At 45.2% G+C, this 19,837-nt stretch overlaps 1 protein-coding gene across 13 annotated transcripts in view; it reads right to left on the bottom strand.

Annotated features, from left to right (window-relative positions):
* COBL (cordon-bleu WH2 repeat protein) overlaps positions 1 to 19,837 on the bottom strand; it is a 99,833-nt gene that overhangs the window by 21,688 nt on the left and 58,308 nt on the right. For 12 of the 13 annotated variants that reach the window (XM_060282184.1, XM_035136100.2, XM_035136101.2 and 9 more), the window contains 2 exons: positions 15,440 to 15,560; positions 12,548 to 12,718 (listed from right to left, as the gene is read on the bottom strand). In XM_060282184.1, coding sequence (XP_060138167.1) covers positions 12,548 to 12,718; positions 15,440 to 15,560 — 292 coding nt within the window. The remainder of the gene's footprint in view (positions 1 to 12,547; positions 12,719 to 15,439; positions 15,561 to 19,837) is intronic. The other variant, XM_060282187.1, reaches the window with a different exon arrangement.

The following is a 19,837-nucleotide window of genomic DNA, read 5'->3' as shown; positions in this document are numbered from 1 at the left end:
GACCTCTGCTTCTTTCAACCTCGGTTATCTTGGTTACTCTCTGCTTTGTCTGACCTTGCCTGGGGGAACTTGACCTTTCTTTAACCAGATTTTGCTTCCTGAACCTTCCAGGTGCGAATAGAATAGGATGCAGACTCCTTGCCTAGCACAAGACCCCACTTGCGCTAGAACCCCTTGCTGGGGCAGAATAGCAATTGACTATACATGTAAGTCACTAAAGATAAGTTGCATTCATTCCCCACCCAGAAGTGCAACTTCTAGAAACTCTGTGGAGGCTGAACTTAGCTTTTTCTCAGCGGCAAAGGGGGTACTTGAATTTCATCCTTCTGTGGCTGCTCTTTTCTCATTAAGCAAATAACCACCAGTGCATCTTCGAATGAGCTAGGTCAGGGGTCAGCAAACTTTTTCAGCAGGGGGCAGGTCCACTGTCCCTCAGACCTTGTGGGAGGCCAGACTATATTTTTTTGAGGGGGGGGGAGAATGAATTCCTAAGCCCCACAAATAACCCAGAGACGCATTTTAAATAAAAGCACATATTCTGATCATGTAAAAACACGCTGATTCCCAGGCTGTTCGCGGGCTGGATTTAGAAGGTGATTGGGCCAGCTCCGGCTCCTGGGCCTTATTTGCCTACCCATGAGCTAGGTAATGCTGCTCTGAGGACGGTTTGATTTAGCAAAATAAAAAAAATTCCTTCAGTAGCACCTTAAAGACCAACTACGGTAAGTTTTTATTTTGGTATGAGCTTTTGTGTGCATGCACACTTCGTCAGATAGCATGCACACAGGATAACAAATCTGTGTGCATGCACACGAAAGCTCATACCCAAATAAAAACTTAGTTGGTCTTTAAGGTGCTACTGAAGGATTTTTTTATTTTGCTTCGACTCAGACCAACACGGCTACCTACCTGTAACTAGGTTTGGTTTAGTGCAGTGATGGGGAATATCTGCCCTGTGGGCGTAACGAGGCCTGGCAGGGATTCTAATTTGGCCCACAAGTCTGTTTTCATCAAACTATGCGCACCTGCCCGGCTGCCCCACACCTGATGCCGGTGTGCAGCAGGTAAAGGTGCTGTTGCAAAGGATTATTCAGGAGTCTGAAGTGTGCTCCAGATTGTTCCTTGGCAAGTAATGCTGCTTGGTGCTGACAGCAAGTCCCTTTGAAGTTGGTATCATAATGACAACAGGTGACTGACAGGTGAGCTGACCTACCTACCTGTCCATATGGCTTGCAGGTGAGGTCACAGGTTGTATCCAGTTCCCCACCACTGGTTCATTTCCTTCGTTAAATATGAATTGATTTTCGGTTGTATATAGACCGCCACCGACTCTGACCAACAGGCAGGTGTTATTCATAACCCTGCCACCAGTGAATGACAGAATCTTTGGCCTCCTAAAGATAAGAGCCAACACACCTGGGAGTAGGCCCACATCTGTGTGAACACACGTAGGGGACTCAATATGTGTGTTATCTCAACCAAGTGACATGAGAATCATCCCTCCCTCTGATCCTGGGAAGTATAGCCCCAAGGAAGTGAACTGAGGGATTATCCACACTTCCATTTGCCCTGATGCCTTCCCTCAGGGAAAGCTGTTCTTCAGCACTGAACTGGAACAAACAGCAACCAGGTTTTCCATAGATTGCCATTTGTTCCAATTTAGTGTGAAAAGAGTGGGTTTTCCAAAGGAAACTGCTCGGACCCAAACCTAGAAGGTGATGAGTAACTATATCACCTTTAGATCCTGCCAACCTAGCAGTTCGAAAGCACGTCAAAGTGCAAGTAGATATATAGGTACCGCTCCGGCGGGAAGGTAAACGGCGTTTCCGTGCGCTGCTCTGGTTCGCCAGAAGCGGCTTAGTTATGCTGGCCACATGACCTGGAAGCTGTACGCCGGCTCCCTCGGCCAAGAATGCGAGATGAGCGCCGCAACCCCAGAGTCGGTCACAGGGCCGTCTTAAGCATACCCGGCGCCCTGGTACAAAGATCCCTTCGGCGCCCCCCCCCTTTCCCAGAGTTGGACCCCCCCAGTCCTTCCAGCTTGGCGGCGGCGGGAGCTGCGTGGGGCTCGGCAGGGATGCCTTTGTGGCCTTGCGCCGCTGGCTAAGCTGCTGGGCGAGGCGCTAGCGGGGCCCGACAGCTCGGCGGTGCCCGTGGCCTCGCTGCCGGTGCAGGGCGTCTTGCTCATGGGGCTCTACTGCGGCATCGGCAGCAGCGCAGCCGGAGCCGCTGCCGCCATCGCGGCAGGAGCCGGAGCTGGGCCGGGCACGCAGCTGGTCGCCTTTTACGCGCGCTTCCAGCCGGCCCGAGGCGGAGTCGGAGCGGCGCCGGACCAGGCAGCAGCAGCGGCAAGCGACAAAAGGTGGGCGCTGCAGAGCGGAAAAGGGAGGCCGCCGCGCAGCTCCCCCACTTGCTGGGGCGCCCCTCTGTGCCCCTCTGCGCCCTCTCAGCCCCCAGGCGCCCTGGTGCATGGCGCCACTAGGATCAATGGGCGAGCCGGCCCTGGTCGGTCACGGCTGTACCTAATGGTCAGGGATCCCTTTACCTTTACCTTTAATCACCTTTAGAAGACACCTGAAGGCAGCCCTGTATTGGGAAGCTTTTTAATGTGTAATGTTTTATTATGTTTTTATATATATTGGAACCCAGACAGATGAGGAAACCCAGACAGATGGGCAGAGTACAAATAAATTATTATTATTACAGTATTATTATTATTATTATTATTATTATTATTATTATTATTATTATTATCATCATCAACAGGGGACAAGTGGAAAACCACTTGGGCCTGTGCTTTCTAAGCACAGGGCAAGCAAAAGTGTGGACAAACCCCGAGTTGCGTTTCAATGCCAGAGTTCAGTTTAACCATATATCTCAGAAAACGTTTAGACTTCCTTTGAAGAACAATTATTCTTAACAATAAACTTAACAGGTTAAAGCTATTGGAAAAATGCTGGGGAGGTAGTGTATAATAGTGTACAGATAGCATTGATTTCAAGATTTGTTATCCTGTCGTAAACTTACGATAACTAAATAGTACAGGAGGCCACATTTCTATGTTTAATGCTTATGGAAATTGCTATGATGCCTCCAAGCCAAATGTGTGCACTATAAATTTCTTTTAACTTGTTTAGGTATTTCTCACCCATGTGAATGCTTGTGTGCATTTGCACACAGAGAAATGATTCCAAGGTGCAAGTTTTTCTGCAAAAAAGACTAATTAATCAATCCAGCACAACGTATTACATGATAAAAAAAGTTCCAACACCTACAGCCTTTTCTGTGCATAATACAGCTCTGGCTGTGAACATCATTTCAGCTCATAAAACACATGCTTAACCATTAGCTTGAGTAAAAAATACATGCCAATCAAAATACATGATCAACTTTCACTGTTTCCAAAACACCTGCAATTCTGTTAACTAGGAGCTGATTTTTTTTATAAAAAAACAACAACCCGCCAATACCCCACATAAGAATGCAATACTCTTGAAGGGAATATAAAAACAAAATTATGGAATCAGATTTACCAGGACACAAACAGTGGTTTAAAATAATTTGATACATACTAAACAGTATATAGTGTTACTTATAGAATCACAACAAAATAGTTAAAGACAGCAATAGTATGAAAAGTAGAGAAAATATGAATGTTTTTAAATGTGCCTTCTGTATTCCTATTATGTCTGATAGACCCTTAAGGGTGCATACATGTCTAGCCAGAATAAAATCTTCATTCGCTATGGCCTATTCACTAGAAGCGTGTATGACATTGCAATCCTTTGCACTCTTACCTGCGAGTAAGTATCCTTACTTTTCATAAAGGTAAAGGGACCCCTGACTATTAAGTCCAGTTGCGGACGACTCTGGGGTTGCGGCACTCATCTCGCTTTACTGGCCGAGGGAGCCGGCGTACAGCTTCCTGGTCATGTGGCCAGCATGACTAAGCCACTTCTCGTGAACCAGAGCAGAGCACAGAAATGGCATTTACCCTCCTGCCAGAGGGTATTTATCTACAGTCATACCCCGGTTTACAACCACCTCGGTTTAAAAACACCGCGGGCCTATCTGGAACGGATTAATCCACTTTCCATTACTTTCAATGGGAAAGTTCGCTTCAGGTTAAGTACGCTTCAGTTTAAGTACTCCGCGGACCGTCTGGAACGGATTAATCCACTTTCCATTACTTTCAATGGGGAAGTTCGCTTCAGGTTAAGTACGTTTCAGGTTAAGTACAGACTTCCGGAACCAATTGTGGTTGTAAACCGAGGTACCACTGCTAGGTTGGCAGGAGCTGGGACTGAGCAACGGGAACTCACCCCGTCGCGGGGATTTTAACACCAAGTACACCTGTTTAGGCAGATGTTACAGGAACATAGGAGTAAATAAAATGTTCTGCATATTTAAACAAGTGTTGTCCTACAAACCAGGGGTGAGAAACCTTTAGCTAGTGAGACAAATTTGGCACACTAGTCCTCTCCATTTGGCCAACTGACATGGCATCAGATGAGGGCTTATAGGAGTGGAGCTTGGTTGACGAGCTTTGCGGGTGCTGCCAACTGGCACTTCAATGTATTGAGTAACATGATGGTAGTGACAGGTGATGGATGGATGGCTCCACCCACCAGTCAAATTCAGCCTGCAACCCCAGCCCTGCTAAAGATCAGGCCTGTGAAGCCAAGAAGTCTCCTCTGCTCTATAACTAGAATGGGTGGAAAATGAGGAGTTGCACCAAAAATGTGTTTTCAACAAAATGTTGCATATATGAAAAAGTTTAACACCTCTATTGTAGATGAGGACCGTCTGGCTCTCCAGATGGCGTTGGACTCCATCTCCCATCAGCTTCGGACAGTGTGGTCAGGGATGATGGGAGTTGTTGTCTAACAAGATCTGCAGGGCTAAATGGCCCTCATCCCAAATCTAAATAAAACAAAATACTAGACTCAAAGAAGCAATACAAATACTGGATTATTTTGAATCAACATAACATATTGAGCAAGTTGCAGAATTTCTTTTCACTACTGAAGAAACTATATCTCACAAAGGTGCAAGTGAAAATACTTTCTATTTGTTCAACGAAGAAGGAGAAAAAGTCAGAAAGATGCCAATGAAGAAGGAGAAAAAAATCAAAAAGATGCCATTCACACAATTTTTTCCTCAGTGTGGGAAAAGGGAACATAAAAAGAATGAAGGCAGAAAGGCAACAGGTTTCAGAGGTATGAAGATCATAGGAAGAGGCAAGCTGTGTCAGACGCGCTTGGTACGTGAAGGGAATGATGCACAACAATAAACTGTTGGGGAGGGAAAACAAATAATATAATTAATGACTGAACAAAATATGTTAGGCTGCAATCTTACCTGAAGTGAGTTCCATTAAGCTCAATGGGGCTTAGTTCTTAGTAGACATGCATAGGATTAAACATCCAACACATTCCTTTATGACTGCTGCCAGCATGAGCAAAAATTAATGCAGTTTTTTGTAAATAGAATTGCAACTGTTCTAACGTACAGATGGCCCACTTCGGTATTCAGAGTAGCCACCCTACTCGATAGACCTCTGGTTTGGAAACTAAGATCACGGAACCCTTTGTAGGGCTGAAATCACAGCCCTCAAAAAAGAACTTGCAACTTGAATGGGAGATAGAAATATTAACCTCAGGTCCCTGCAATAGGGAGTTATTTCAGCAACTGGGGTGGGTAATGAAATTCATTCCCAAGTTTGGGAGAGATCAGCATTAGCAGCAGTGAGGGTGGCTCTTTACTAACTTTAAAAAATTGGCTGCCATCAACAGCAGAGACAGGCATCCCCAAACTTCGGCCCTCCAGATGTTTTGGACTACAATTCCCATCTTCCCTGACCACTGGTCCTGTTAGCTAGGGATCATGGGAGTTGTAGGCCAAAATATCTGGAGGGCCGCAGTTTGGGGATGCCTGAGCAGAGAGATCCTTTCTCATCAGTCCAGTCACTCTTTCGTTTTCCCTCAGAATGACCTTGACTCTAGGAATGTATAGATCATTCTAGGTCTGGTCTCTATCACATTTGTGTGTATTCATTCATACATCTGTTCCTTCTAGCTTCCGCATTTATTTGCCAATGTTTTAACAATTTGCACAAAATTTGTATTTGAATAATATTTAATCACAAAAATATAACTAAATATGTATTATTTCATTGTACACATTTCCAAACATATTTTATCCTCAAATACACATCTCGGTAGAATCATTGGGGTGCATCACAAAATTTGGACAAGAGAAAATTTGAAGGGTAAGCACATCTTCTGTAATGCTTCTGTTGTAAATTGCTTAGTTTTTTAAAAATGAAATTGTGGTAGACAAGTAAATGAAGCAGTCTCCTTGGCCCAAGAGCTTCTGGGGCAGTAGGCAAGGAAGCTTTTCATAATTTGCTTTCCCAATATATTGTAAACCGCCCTATCATTGTTGGATGAAGGGCAGCATAGAAATTTAATAAAGAAATAAAATAAATTCTAACCTGCAGAGTTTTCTGAAAGGTGCAGGCCATCCATGTCAGAATTCATAGAAATTAAATTCCTCAGGCATTGGTACTGGACATAGTGTCATTCTGGGGTAAAATAAAAAAATTCCTTCAGTAGCACCTTAAAGACCAACTAAGTTTTTATTTTGGTATGAGCTTTCGTGTGCATGCACACTTCTTCAGATACGTGTGAAGAAGTGTGCATGCACACGAAAGCTCATACCAAAATAAAAACTTAGTTGGTCTTTAAGGTGCTACTGAAGGAATTTTTTTATTTTACTTCGATCCAGACCAACACGGCTACCTACCTGTAACCAGAATTCTGGGGCAGTGTGGCAGGAAATGGGGGCTCCACAATGCCCCAGAACACTACATCCAGAGCCATTGTAGAGGAAATGAAATGGTGGTTTGTCTCCCCAGTAGGAGCGCTCTGCTGTTGCCATTGTCTGCGGCAGTATCAAAATACAGTTTTAAAAGTTAGAAAACATCACTGTCGTTACTAACTGTATTTCTTCCCGCCGCTCTACCCAGTTCCTGAGACTGAATCTCCCTCTCAAATCACCACATGCGAATCAAGCAGCAAATCTGGACTTGAAACTCTTCGATTTTATGAAATTTAGGGGGGATTTCAATGCAATTTCGTACAATGCATTGCATTCAGCCATAGGGAAGTGAAGGATGTTTTCTATTAAGCAAACATGAATTTGCTTAATTCATGAATGGCGATAGATTTTTTTATTGCTCCCCCTATACAAAAAGCTCCCTGCATGTAATAAAACAATGCATTAGATCAGGCATGGCCAAACTTGGCCCTCCAGCTGTGTTGGGACTACAATTCCCATCATCCCTGACCACTGGTCCTGTTAGCTAGGGATGATGGGAGTTGTAGTCCCAAAACAGCTGGAGGGCCAAGTTTGGCCATGCCTGGATTAGATGGTTGGGAATCTTTTGGGCTTGGGGCAGATTACTCCAGTGGAAAGCTATTGAAGGCTGCATTCCCAAAAACGGTCAGGGCCAGACATGCATACAATCATACATGCAATTGCACACAACTCTTCCTTTCTCCCCCTTATTCAGTGCCCTGGTTTATCAGCGGATCAGCTTTCAGCGGAGGGTATTTTCATCTCCATTATGATGCTGGGCTTGGGGACAAAAATCAGGCCCACTCTTCAGACGATCAGCATTCATCATCTAGACCAGGGGTCAGCACAATTCTATCTGGTGTGTAGTGGGCCCACAGAGAGTGTAGCTGGGGCAAGGGCGTGGCTGAGAAAGAGTTGCTGGGTGTGGAGGACTTTCAAGCCACATTATGCCAACAGCCTAGAAGTTCCCCAACCCTGCATTAGAGTGACATGTTTAGTATGAGTCCAAATCACAGAGCATGCAAGCCTAAGGTCCACTCCCGATCTCACCCCGATGGCCAAGTACTATATGAACAGGCTTATATTTCAAAACATTTCATGATGGCATAATATATTGTTATCTAGGCATGCAAGCACCACACAGAACTCAATGCAATCTTTTGATGACACTCCTATAAGCACTTGCCTTGCAGTAAGTTTCACTGATCTCAGCTGGACTTACTGCTGAATAGATTATAGTGTTGCAACCAGGTAAGTAATTCCCACAAACACAGTGGAAACTTACTCTCCCATAAATATGTTCCGATGAGGATGTTAATTCATTAAAATTTCTGCAAACCATGCATGTGACAAATCATTCTTTTAAGGCCGACACAGTATGAAAGCTCAACCAATCTCAAAATAATGTAATAGAGAAAAGCAGATTAATAAATTAAAGACAAAGACATCCATGGATCAGTAATGTTAGAAATGCACACAATACACACATATATGTATGCTTAGTGGTCCAAAAGGATAGATCATTTAAGGAGAACAAATAGGTCAAAGCACAAAATGGCAAGCAAGTAGTAATAATAATAATAATAATAATTTATTATTTATACCCCACCCATCTGACTGGGTTTCCCCAGCCACTCTGGGTGGCTCCAACAGAATATTAAAATACAATTGTGGGCACCAAGGCAGCGAGCAACTCCTGAAGCCTGCCAGAGCCAACTGCGCTACCAGGCTGGCTCCGGGCTGCTGAGACTGCCGCTGCCACTGCTGAGGGGAAAGCAGGGACGCCCGGCGTGTCAACTGGGGAACCACTGTGACACACACACACCGACTGCCCAGCAGCGCTCTGGGGCCAGGAAAAGCCCGGAGCCGATGCAGGGAGAAGGAGAGGAGAAGGAGGAAGAGAAAGAGGAAGGAGAAAAATGCCGCTGAGGGAAAGAGGTAGGAGAGCACTGGGAGGGCAAGGACTTGTGGCCAAGCCCACGCCTGACCTGAGCCTACTCCACGGCAGCTAGCACTCCAAGAGAGCAGGTGGGGCCCAGAGGAAGGCCGCACGACAGAGGGGACCACAGAAGAGAAGATATTACTCCTTAATTTTTCTTTAAAAATAACTTTCTCTTTTCAATAACTTTTCTCTTTTCAAAAAAAAGTGTCCCCGGATTCTTTGAAAAAAATCTGGTAATCTTACTAGGTAAAGACTGAAGACAGAAGTCTTTTTACAATATCCAAGATGGTATTATTTGTTATGTAGGTTTTGAAGTTTCAAATACATTTTGCATGAAAGAATATTTAAGGAAATTCTGCCATCAGTTTTATTTAAGAAAATTCTGCCATCAGTTTTATTCCTATAAAAAACATTTTTGGAAGTGATTATTTGGAATGGGAAGTCAGCAAAAGAGAGCTGCACAGCTATTTTGCAACCTACCATGTGATTTGCATAATCAGCAAATAGTTTGCATAATATGTATATCAGGCCATTCAGATTTGCAGGACTGAGATATGGCAGTCCTAAGATTTCTCCCCAGCAAGCAACATTTTTTTTAAAAAAAAAAACCTCCAGAGGCAAGTTCTCGATACTGGAAGAATTCCAGTGACAAGTTCTTAAGTCAGATATTTAACAACTGCCAATTTATCTATTTTACACTGCTTTGGAAAGCGACAGTTTTTATTATAGACACACATACGGAAACGCTGCTGGTGGTTCTGAATCGTAAGTCTACTTGGGACAATATTTGGTGGGGAAACTTCACAAAAACAGTTCTAGCATAATGAGTCTTCTATTCTGGCACTTTATTAACATCTGTGGATCAATTCTGTAAGACATACTTTATGGAAGAAACCCCCCAAATCAAAGTCCTTTCTACTTCAAATAGCCCTTTGACATAGACCTAATTCGCACTTAAGTGCACCTTTAAGAGTTCAGGTGAAAGCTCACAGGGCAGCCTTTGCCCCACGAGGTACCCTGCAGGTGTTTGGGGCTACAGCTTCTATCAGCATCAGCCAAGATTGCCAACAGTCAGGGATTATGGGAGCTGCATCCCAAAATATATGGAAGGCATCAGGCTGGGGAAGGCTTGAATAGATGCATTTGCAAAGTACTTAAAAAACAACTGAATTCAGTATTTTGCAAATCACACCATGGGACTCTGCTAATGACCACGTTTACATTTTGTATTTTCACAATGTATGAAATGTAAAGAAGAAGAGTAGTTTGGATTTGATATCCCGCTTTATCACTACCCTAAGGAGTCTCAAAGCAGCTAACATTCTCCTTTCCCTTCCTCCCCCACAACAAACACTCTGTGAGGTGAGTGGGGCTGAGAGACTTCAGAGAAGTGTGACTAGCCCAAGGTCACCCAGCAGCTGCATGTGGAGGAGCGGAGACGCAAACCCGGTAAAAGTGGGTTCTGTGCAGAAAGGGGACTGGGTGGCAGCTGGCAAGAAGTGGCTGGTTCCATGGCTTTGCTACATCACAACGCAGGAAGCCAACCCTCAGGCCACTTGGCACTGGGACAGAGATCTGGGCTAAGAGACTGAACTGGAATGGGAATTCTTTCTCTTCACTAGACATTAACCTAGGAACCTGTGCTGGGCATCAGCCTTCCCACATATGGTTGTTTCCCTCAATTATCCCCAAATGATTTCTTTACATGGACAAAGAGATATTTGCCAGAAGGCTTAGAAAGAAATTTTATCCAGGATCGTGACTGGCAGCTAGGAATACCAAGTCGCTGTTCTTTTTATTTTGCCTGAACTGAGCATTGCTGTTTTGCAATGGGAGGTTGGTTCCTTCCCACCAATTTCAGGGCAGGGTGTGCCTGAATGTAATATTGTCACTATGCCATAGGTGCATTGATATACAGTAGACAAATTTAATTCATTCCACAGGTCTTTTCTTATAACGAAAAATTCGTCTAGCGAATCCCATAGGAATGCATTGGATTTTTTTCGGATTTTTTTTTGCCCATAGGAACACATTAATTGAATTTCAATGCATTCCTATGGGAAAACGCGATTCGCTAGACGAATTTTTCATAAAACGAATTCGTCTAGCGAGGCAACCTCCGCTCAAAAAATCCTTTTGTTAAGCGGAAATTTCGTTAAGCAGGGCATTCGTTAAGCGAGGCACCACTGTACTGTTTTGCTGTGTTTTTGTTTTGAAAATAAAATATTGTAAAGGAAAAAAATCACAACTTCATAGACATGCACATTTTGGACGGCTGTGTTTTGAATCTTGTATTTTTTTGGAAGGTGAGGCTATGATAAATTCGGCTTTAAATGCAAACTGAATCAAATTTGTCCCCCATCCCTAACCTTAGCAAACACTAGCTTTCCCTTGAACTTGCTCTCCATATCTAGTTGGGTTCCTTTAGGCCACTGACTCTGGAACTTGGGTATTAGGCAGGGGAAGAATCAGAGACAGACTCTTCAAACTCCCCATCCCCCTTAAGTTGTTTTAGATGGAAGGGCTCAGGTCCCAGTTTTGTTACTGTGACAGAAATGTGGCCCCCACCAGTGCTGTCTCAAGTCAGCCTTCCTTCTTGCCCTGTCAGCAGATGGGTAGTCAGTAATACTGGGGGGCCCTGTCCATACAGTTCCAAACTGTCTGTAAAAAAGAGGCAGGCTGCTTTAACCCAGGCAATGGTTAAAGGTAAAGGGACCTCTGACCGTTAGGTCCAGTCGCGGACAACTCTGGGGTTGCGGCGCTCATTTCGCTTTATTGGCCGAGGGAGCCGGCGTACAGCTTCCGGGTGATGTGGCCAGCATGACTAAGTCGCTTCTGGCAAACCAGAGCAGCGCACAGAAACGCTGTTTACCTTCCCGCTGGAGTGGTAGCTATTTATCTACTTGCACTCTGACATGCTTTCGAACTGCTAGGTGGGCAGGAGCTGGGACCGAGCAACGGGAGCTCACCCCGTTGCGGGGATTCGAACCGCCGACCTTCTGATTGGCAAGCCCTAGGCTCTGTGGTTTAGAGACCACAGCGCCACCTGCGTCCCTAGACAATGGTTAGTTTTCATGATATTTTCCCCTCCAATCTTGCTCCATTCCTGACTGCAGATGCAAATACATTTACAAAACTTCTATTAAAAAACAGTCAAAATTTAATGAAAAACTGTGAATTTTGTTCTTCATTATTACTTTTTTAGCATTTAAAAATGCCGTCTCCCCTCCCCCCCAACACAGTTTTATACCTATGATAAGTCAGGTGCTTTTGAAAAAGGCAGAGCTGTAGACTGTAAAAACTAGACAGATACGAGAATAAATGTGGGCTATTTAATATTATAACTCAAAAAAGTATTTTTGTGGAAAATGGGCTACAATGTTCATTGAAAGCGAGGGAAAAAAGAACAAAGCTATGTTGAAATGAGAGGAAACAACAAGAAAACCAAAGATAAATAAATAAATAAACTTTATAAAAAACAAAAACAAATAACAAATAAAGAATCTCATTTTCGTATCCAAATGCATGAAGTAAGATCATGATTGTTACCAGTAAAGAGTTGACATTCTTGAAACAAATATATTAGTCAAATTAATATAATGCATTGCACATTTTTTTTTAAAGGAGACAGACTGGAGAGGAAAGCACATGTATGACTGGAAAGAGAACAGAGGAAAGTCTGGAAAAGCCCCCCCCCCTTTCCCAGAAGTAAAGAAAAAGAAATATGCAATTATTCAAACATACGTTTAGGTACCAGCTTGGGTGGGTCTGTAACATCGGCTTCACTGTACAATACGGTTGGATCCATAGTATCTCTGTCAGGAGGAGGGTATGGTGGGGGTGGGGGGATCACTAACTGGGGTGGGCCACGTGGGGTGCCTCTAGGAGGCTTTTGTGGCACGTGCCGTCCATTACCTACAGGGGAATCAATTGGAATTTACTAGTTACTTTTATCATCGTCAAATATCTATTGCTTAGTGTTGCTCCGATTGCATGTGAAAACCACTTTTTCCAAACTGCCATCCACCGATTAGCATCTGGGAAGTTGGCTATGCCAAAGTGTCTATGTGTCGACTAATAAATACTGACTGTTTTTAAGTCGTGGGCATCTAGGAAAATCAATCAAACACCGTTTTTCATAATTGTGAGAAAGCCTGCTGGATGGTATAATTTGCAAGTATGGTATTGTGTAGGCATGCTTTGGAGTATTTTTTAAATGATAATCAAAAACTTCAAAGCGTGTGCTCAGAATACCACAAGGTACTGCCTTGTGCAATATATATTTTCCTTACTTCAAGCCCTATTTGTGGTCTTGCGTTGTCTGATCAGGTCAGCTGACCCATCATTCTTCCCTTGTATCATATTTTATTCTCTTTCATCCACCTCTCCTACTCAGAGTAGATGCATTCAAATCAATTGCCTGGCGTAAAGTTGATTTATTTCAATGGGTCTACTCTATTATTTAACTGGATATCACCAAAACACCCATTCATATAAATGCTGTTAAATTCTGCAAACATTCTTAGAAGTTATAATGGAGGCACTGCGACTTATTTCCCTCCAGACATTGCAGAACTACAACTCTCAGAACCCTGACCATGTTGACTGAGGCTGATGAGAACTTGAGTCCAGAAACGTCTGGAATGTCACAAGTTCCCCATCCTTGCTATAGTGCTTTAAATTTATGTAAAACATGTCGGCCAACACACACTAAGTGGGGCATAAGTCAACAAGTCATCTCCTGTTTTCCCTGGGAAATCCCCGTTTTTCCAGCTGTTCCTAGCTGAAAAAACGGATTTTTTTTGTTTTTCCCCAGTTTATTCTGGCGCGGCGGCCATTTTGGAACTGGGCAGAGCATGCTCAGAAGCGACTTTTTATGCTGCTCTGCCCAGTTCCAAAATGGCTGCAGTGCGACTTCTGGTGCGGCGGCCATTTTGGAACTGGGCAAAGCAGCATCAAAAGTCACTTCTGAGCATGCTCCGCCCAGTTCCAAAATAGCGGCAGCGCTACTTCCGGTCTGCTATTTCCGGCCCGGTCCCTTATTTCTCTGACAGCAACTTGGCAGGTATGCTGTGGACATGTCATTTGTTAGACGTCTACCTTCCTCCAAGGATGGTGGGGTGGCAAATCCCCCCACATACTTTTTCTTGCAAATTAGCTGAGAGCAACAGGCCGAACAACACCAGTGAGCTCCACGGCTGAGAGGGGGTACTGGAATCGTGATCTCCTCAGGCTAAGCCTGACGCTTTGCTCATTAAACCACATGCCTGATTCTCTTTCATCCAACATGTTCTGTGCAACGGCATGAAATTATCAGGGTATAATTCAAAACTTTCATTGTCACCAGTAAATATAGAGGTAGAATGTGGGTGGTTGGAAACCATAGGAGCAAACTCTTAGGGGCCAAAGTCCCTTTGCCCCCCCCAAAGTTGATGGCCATTGCCATTCAAATGGTGTGTGCGTGCTGCATCCTGTGATTGATTGTGCCGGCCAGGGCTTACCTGGGCCCCCTCAATATATTATTCAAGATGGTACCCCTTGTGGGAACAGTAAGGTTATACGGTAGCATCTAGAGAGATTAAAGGGATGTACAATGTTCTAAAAATAGTCCTTTATAACAACATTCTTTCTAGATATATAAACAAGCACACCAGTGATACCCAAGCTAATGGATTTCTATTGCTACTTAAAAATTGGAACACTAAATATGAGGTAATTTAGTGGAAATAAAGATAGACATAAAGCCAAACGGTTTCTTCCAAAATGGGAGGCATTTGTAATGTAAGCAATTAAGAGTGTTCATTTATGCATGTACTGGTTGCTTAGGGAACATGAAGCCATCAGATGGAATCTTAAATGCATCACAAAAGCTGTAACTTGATTAATTTAATGTACTGGTTGGTTATTGCTGCTGTGTATGATTTCTCTCATAGGTTTTAGCAATCCATCAAATGGCAGCTTGCTAAGGATGTGACTAAGTATAACACCAACTGATTGCGAAGAATTTTCAGCTGAACCAAATTCATTTGAAATTTGAAATTCATTTGAAATTTGAAATTCATTTGAAATTTGAAATTCATTTGAAATTTGGAAGAGTGTGCCTTTTTTGCCCTGGACTGATTTACAACTTATTATTTCTAGACATGGGACAACTTTGCCCATAATATCCAATATATACTCATGAAACAACAACCATTAAGTTGGGTTTTATTGTCCTTGTATATATACAATATACAACACTTTTTCGTAAGTAATTTCTGTAGCTAGATAAAGGTGGGGGAATGTTGTCTGAGTACCTAAGAAAGGAATGTTAAAGCACCAGGAGAGTGCTGTTTAATATTCAACATTACAATAAAAACTGAAATATAACCAATTATTTAACATACACTATATGTTGCACACTCTATCTATCTATCCATCTATCTACTCCAGCAGAGTTCTTCAACCAATTCATAAAATATAGATTATTTCTTATTTCCAGACTTTCATTCTGTCATGTTAATAATTTTCCAGATTACACTGTTTCTTGTCCAGGTGGGAATATGTTACTATTAGTACTACCGGTAATTTATCACACAACTTGCATATCAGCATAAAGCACATGCATCAGGTGCAATCATAACAAATTGTTCTTACCAACGGTGCTTTTCCTCTTGTCTTCCATTTCTTCTGTCCTGTTCCGCATTGGAGGAGTCGGTGGGGGAGGGGCACGCCGTTTTTTCTTCTGTAAATCATTTTGCGATTCGCTTGGGGACATCTGCCAAAGATGTGAGGGGAGGAAAACTGTTCTAAGTATTTGAACTATTGCATTTGGAAAACCATAATTATCTTCAACACTTTCAGTGTGTGTGTGGCATTATGGGCCACAAAATGGGGTCTTGTAAATCTGTCAAAAATGTTGCATATACAGCAAATAGAATAGCAGAGATTCTTTTTCCCAATGAAAAATGACCATGATAAAGACTTGGGGAGATTTCTTGGGGGACCCTATTTGTGGGCGATTAAAGCATTATGGACATAGCTAGCTGGATGTGCGAAGGGTGTGCAGGCCACATGGTGAGTTGCCTGCCTGGTGCAAAGGTTTTGGATGTTGCACGTTGTCTATGTAGCCTGGTGGGCAGTGCTGGGAATGTGTCAGTGGTGCCTATTTGGGTCAATAGAGAGCTATTTGCCACCAAATGTACACATTGCAGGTGCGGACTGCCATTCTTGTAATGATAGCCATGCCTGCAGACACACATTTGTCACATCACATTAGCTTTTTAGGCGCACAGTTAAATCACCTTGGGGGACCCAGGTGGCGCTGTGGGCTAAACCACTGAGCCTAGGGCTTGCTGATCAGAAGGTCGGCGGTTCGAATCCCTGTGACGGGGTGAGCTCCCGTTGCTTGGTCCCAGCTCCTGCCAACCTAGCAGTTCGAAAGCACATCAAAGTGCAAGTAGATAATTAGGTACCGCTACAGCGGGAAGGTAAACGGTGTTTCCATGTGCTGCTCTGGTTTGCCAGAAGTGGCTTTGTCATGCTGGCCACATGACCTGGAAGCTATACACCGGCTCCCTCGGCCAATAATGCGAGATGAGCGCGCAACCCCAGAGTCGGTCACGACTGGACCTAATGGTCAGGGGTCCCTTTACCTTTACCTTTTAAATCACCTTAGAAGCATACCTAGCTATTAGCTGTATTTGTCATATATATATATATATATATATATATATATATATATATATATATATGTACTAGTTTCTGAGTTTCTCAACACCATTCACCTCCTTGTGAATTGGGAATCTATTTCTTGAAACTTTGGAGAGATATTTCCTGAAGTGCAGATTTCTGACTGTTTTCCTGGGTACGTGGGCTGCGATCCCAATAGCCCTTCCATTCCAAGAAAGCAATTTCTCTACATGACAGATAAGGTGATGTCTGCCCTTAACAGCTGCAGTTTCATAGCATTCTGGAACTTGAGTGAACATGGGAAGCCTTTAAACGCAACATGTTAAACCAAAAGGGGTTTTGTGTGTGTGGTTACTTGAATGTAGTCCTTCGTTCTGGAGGTCATGAGTCTGGAGATTATTCTAGTTTACCTTGCACAGCTGGTGCAAGGATCATCGAGATGAATTATGTGGAGTAGTTTTCAAAAGGGCTATAGAAATGCTATGCTCTATTCCAGGCATCCCCAAACTGCGGCCCTCCAGATGTTTTGGCCTACAACTCCCATGATCCCTAGCTAACAAGACCAGTGGTCGGGGATGATGGGAATTGTAGTCCAAAACATCTGGAGGGCCGAAGTTTGGGGATGCCTGCTCTATTCATTGCATGACAGAGTCTGCATACTTGTGCGTGGCACCTCTAGTTAAAAGACTGAGAAGTCTTAACTTATCTGATCAAGGTCACAAAGTCAAACCAGAAGTTTTCCCCCCCGCATGGCCATCACCTCCCTACAGCTTAACTCAATATGCAGAATGTAGTCTTGTTCCATTTCACATATGCAACTTAGTACATGACAAGTATACTATATGACTTTGTTCTGCATCATATATATCAATATAACAAATACATCAATTTGTTCTACTCCTTCCTGCACATTTCCCTATACAGCCCCCAGGTATGGTGCTTTGCTCTTGAAATATTTCTTGCAATGTGCGCTTGTATTTTTTGCCATATTCACGCTGGAAAGCCACCATCCATCAGAGCAGACATTTACTGCTTAACATCAGGCAGCTTCAAATTTCACATCCCTCCCCCACACTTTGCAACACTTACCGTGTTTCCCCTTTTTTAAGACATAGTCATAAAGTAAGCCATGGCAGGATTTTTAAGCTTTTGCAAAACATAAGACATACCCCGAAAATAAGACATACACCCATGACATGTGGAGCGAGACCGCCAAGCGCCCCAGCCAGCCAGCGGGACCTAGCACGCCAGCTGTGGCAGCAGCAGGAGGGTGAGGCCTGCATGCTGTCCCGCCACCCAGAACTGGCTGCTGGAGCGCGGAGCGCCCAGCAACTCAGAGCGCCGGGCGGAGTGCCGGAGCCAGCGGCCTCACCTCCACCCGGCCAAGGAGGCCTGCCATCCCACGGCGCTGAACCAGCTGCTGGAGTGCACAGAGCGCCCAGCAGCTTGGAGGATCCAGCAGTGCCGAGTGGAGCGCCGGAGCCAGCGGACTCGCCTCCACCCGGCCGAGGAAGCCTGCCATCCCGCCACCCTGAACCGGCTGCTGGAGCGCGCGGAGCACCCAGCAGCTCGGAGAACCCAGCAGCGCCGGGCGGAGCGCCGGAGCCAACGGCCCCGCCTCCGCCCAGCCGAGGACGCCCGCCATCCCGCCGCCCTGAACCGGCTGCTGGAGCGCGCGGAGCGCCCAGCAGCTCGGAGAACCCAGCAGCGCCGGGCGGAGTGCCGGAGCCAACGGCCTCGCCTCCGCCCAGCCGAGGACGCCCGCCATCCCGCCGCCCTGAACCGGCTGCTGGAGCGCGCGGAGCGCCCAGCAGCTCGGAGAACCCAGCAGCGCCGGGCGGAGCGCCGGAGCCAACGGCCCCGCCTCCGCCCAGCCGAGGACGCCCGCCATCCCGCCGCCCTGAACCGGCTGCTGGAGCGCGCGGAGCGCCCAGCAGCTCGGAGAACCCAGCAGCGCCGGGCGGAGTGCCGGAGCCAACGGCCTCGCCTCCGCCCAGCCGAGGACGCCCGCCATCCCGCCGCCCTGAACCGGCTGCTGGAGTGCGCGGAGTGCCCAGCAGCTCGGAGAACGCAGCAGCGCCGTGCGGAGCGCCGGAGCCAACGGCCCCGCCTCCGCCCAGCCGAGGACGCCCGCCATCCCGCCGCCCTGAACCGGCTGCTGGAGCGCACGGAGCGCCCAGTAGCTCGGAGAACCCAGCAGCGCCGGGCGGAGTGCCGGAGCCAACGGCCTCGCCTCCGCCCAGCCGAGGACACCTGCCATCCCGCCGCCCAGAGCAAAACAAGCGCATGCTTTCCCTTGGCTTGTAAGGCTCTTGCTGCAGACAAGTGTGCTTCACGGCACTCCAGCCTCTGTTGTTTTCCCCAGCAGAAAGTGCCATGGGGGCACTCATCCATACCACAGCAGAGTGTGTCTGCTTCAAAGGATGAGTTTGCCCCTGACGAGGGCCAAGTGTGGCTTGCTAGCCCAGTATTTCTGTGGTCCCTGCTCAGGCATTCCTGTATTGAGATACCCAGTTCTGGTGACAACTGGGGTGTCTTTTAAAACCTCCAATTTACAGAGCTACCTGACCTTCTGGAGGCAGCTGCATTCTGATCTGGTAGATTCTAAACTTGCTCTTTTTCAGTCAGTGGGATACTTCCAGACTCTGCTTCTGCTCTATCTGCCCTGGCTCTGTCTTCCAGCCCTGTCTCGAGGGCTATTGTTTTTCAAAACAAAAGTCTGCAATCCCATACAGTATCCCCGTAAGTGAACATATCTAACAATTGCTCATAAAATTATGCTGATGCCCTTCTCCTTCCTCAGAACAGGTCTCAAGCCAAATCATTCTGAAGTTGAAATTTAAGACACAAGCTAGCCTAATGGCTGGATTTCCAAAAGATAAAAACACAATTCTGACAACCCTTTGAATAAGCAGCATTGCCATTTGGGCCAGGGCATGGGAATCTGGTATCTGTGGACAATGGTGAGTGGAACTGGCGGCTGCTGCAGCGCCGAGCACTCAGAGAGCCCAGCAGTGCCCCGAGCCAGCGGCCCGGCCGAGGAGACCGTAAAGTAAAAACCATAATAAAAAATAAGACATCCCACTGAAAATAAGCCACCCTGTGTTTTTTTGAGAGAAAAAAGTTATAAGACGGTGTCTTAAAAAAGGGGAAACACGGTAGTTCTGGGCTGAATGTGTCTGTCAGGAAATGATATTCATAAACAAATTCCCTATGTTCAATGACTAAAGTAGTTTTGATTTCCTCTCTCTTTTCACCCAAGGAAGTTACTTTGCAGCACCAAATATTTTCACATGCACTGAAATGCGTAGATTACACATGTCTGCGTACGTTTGTTTTGGCAAGAAAAAAATGTGGCTTCCT

This window comes from Zootoca vivipara, chromosome 13 (assembly GCF_963506605.1).
Source record: "Zootoca vivipara chromosome 13, rZooViv1.1, whole genome shotgun sequence".
NCBI lineage: Eukaryota > Metazoa > Chordata > Lepidosauria > Squamata > Lacertidae > Zootoca > Zootoca vivipara.
Note: the sequence above shows the minus strand (reverse complement) of the source record. Positions and strands in the feature narration are given on the sequence as shown.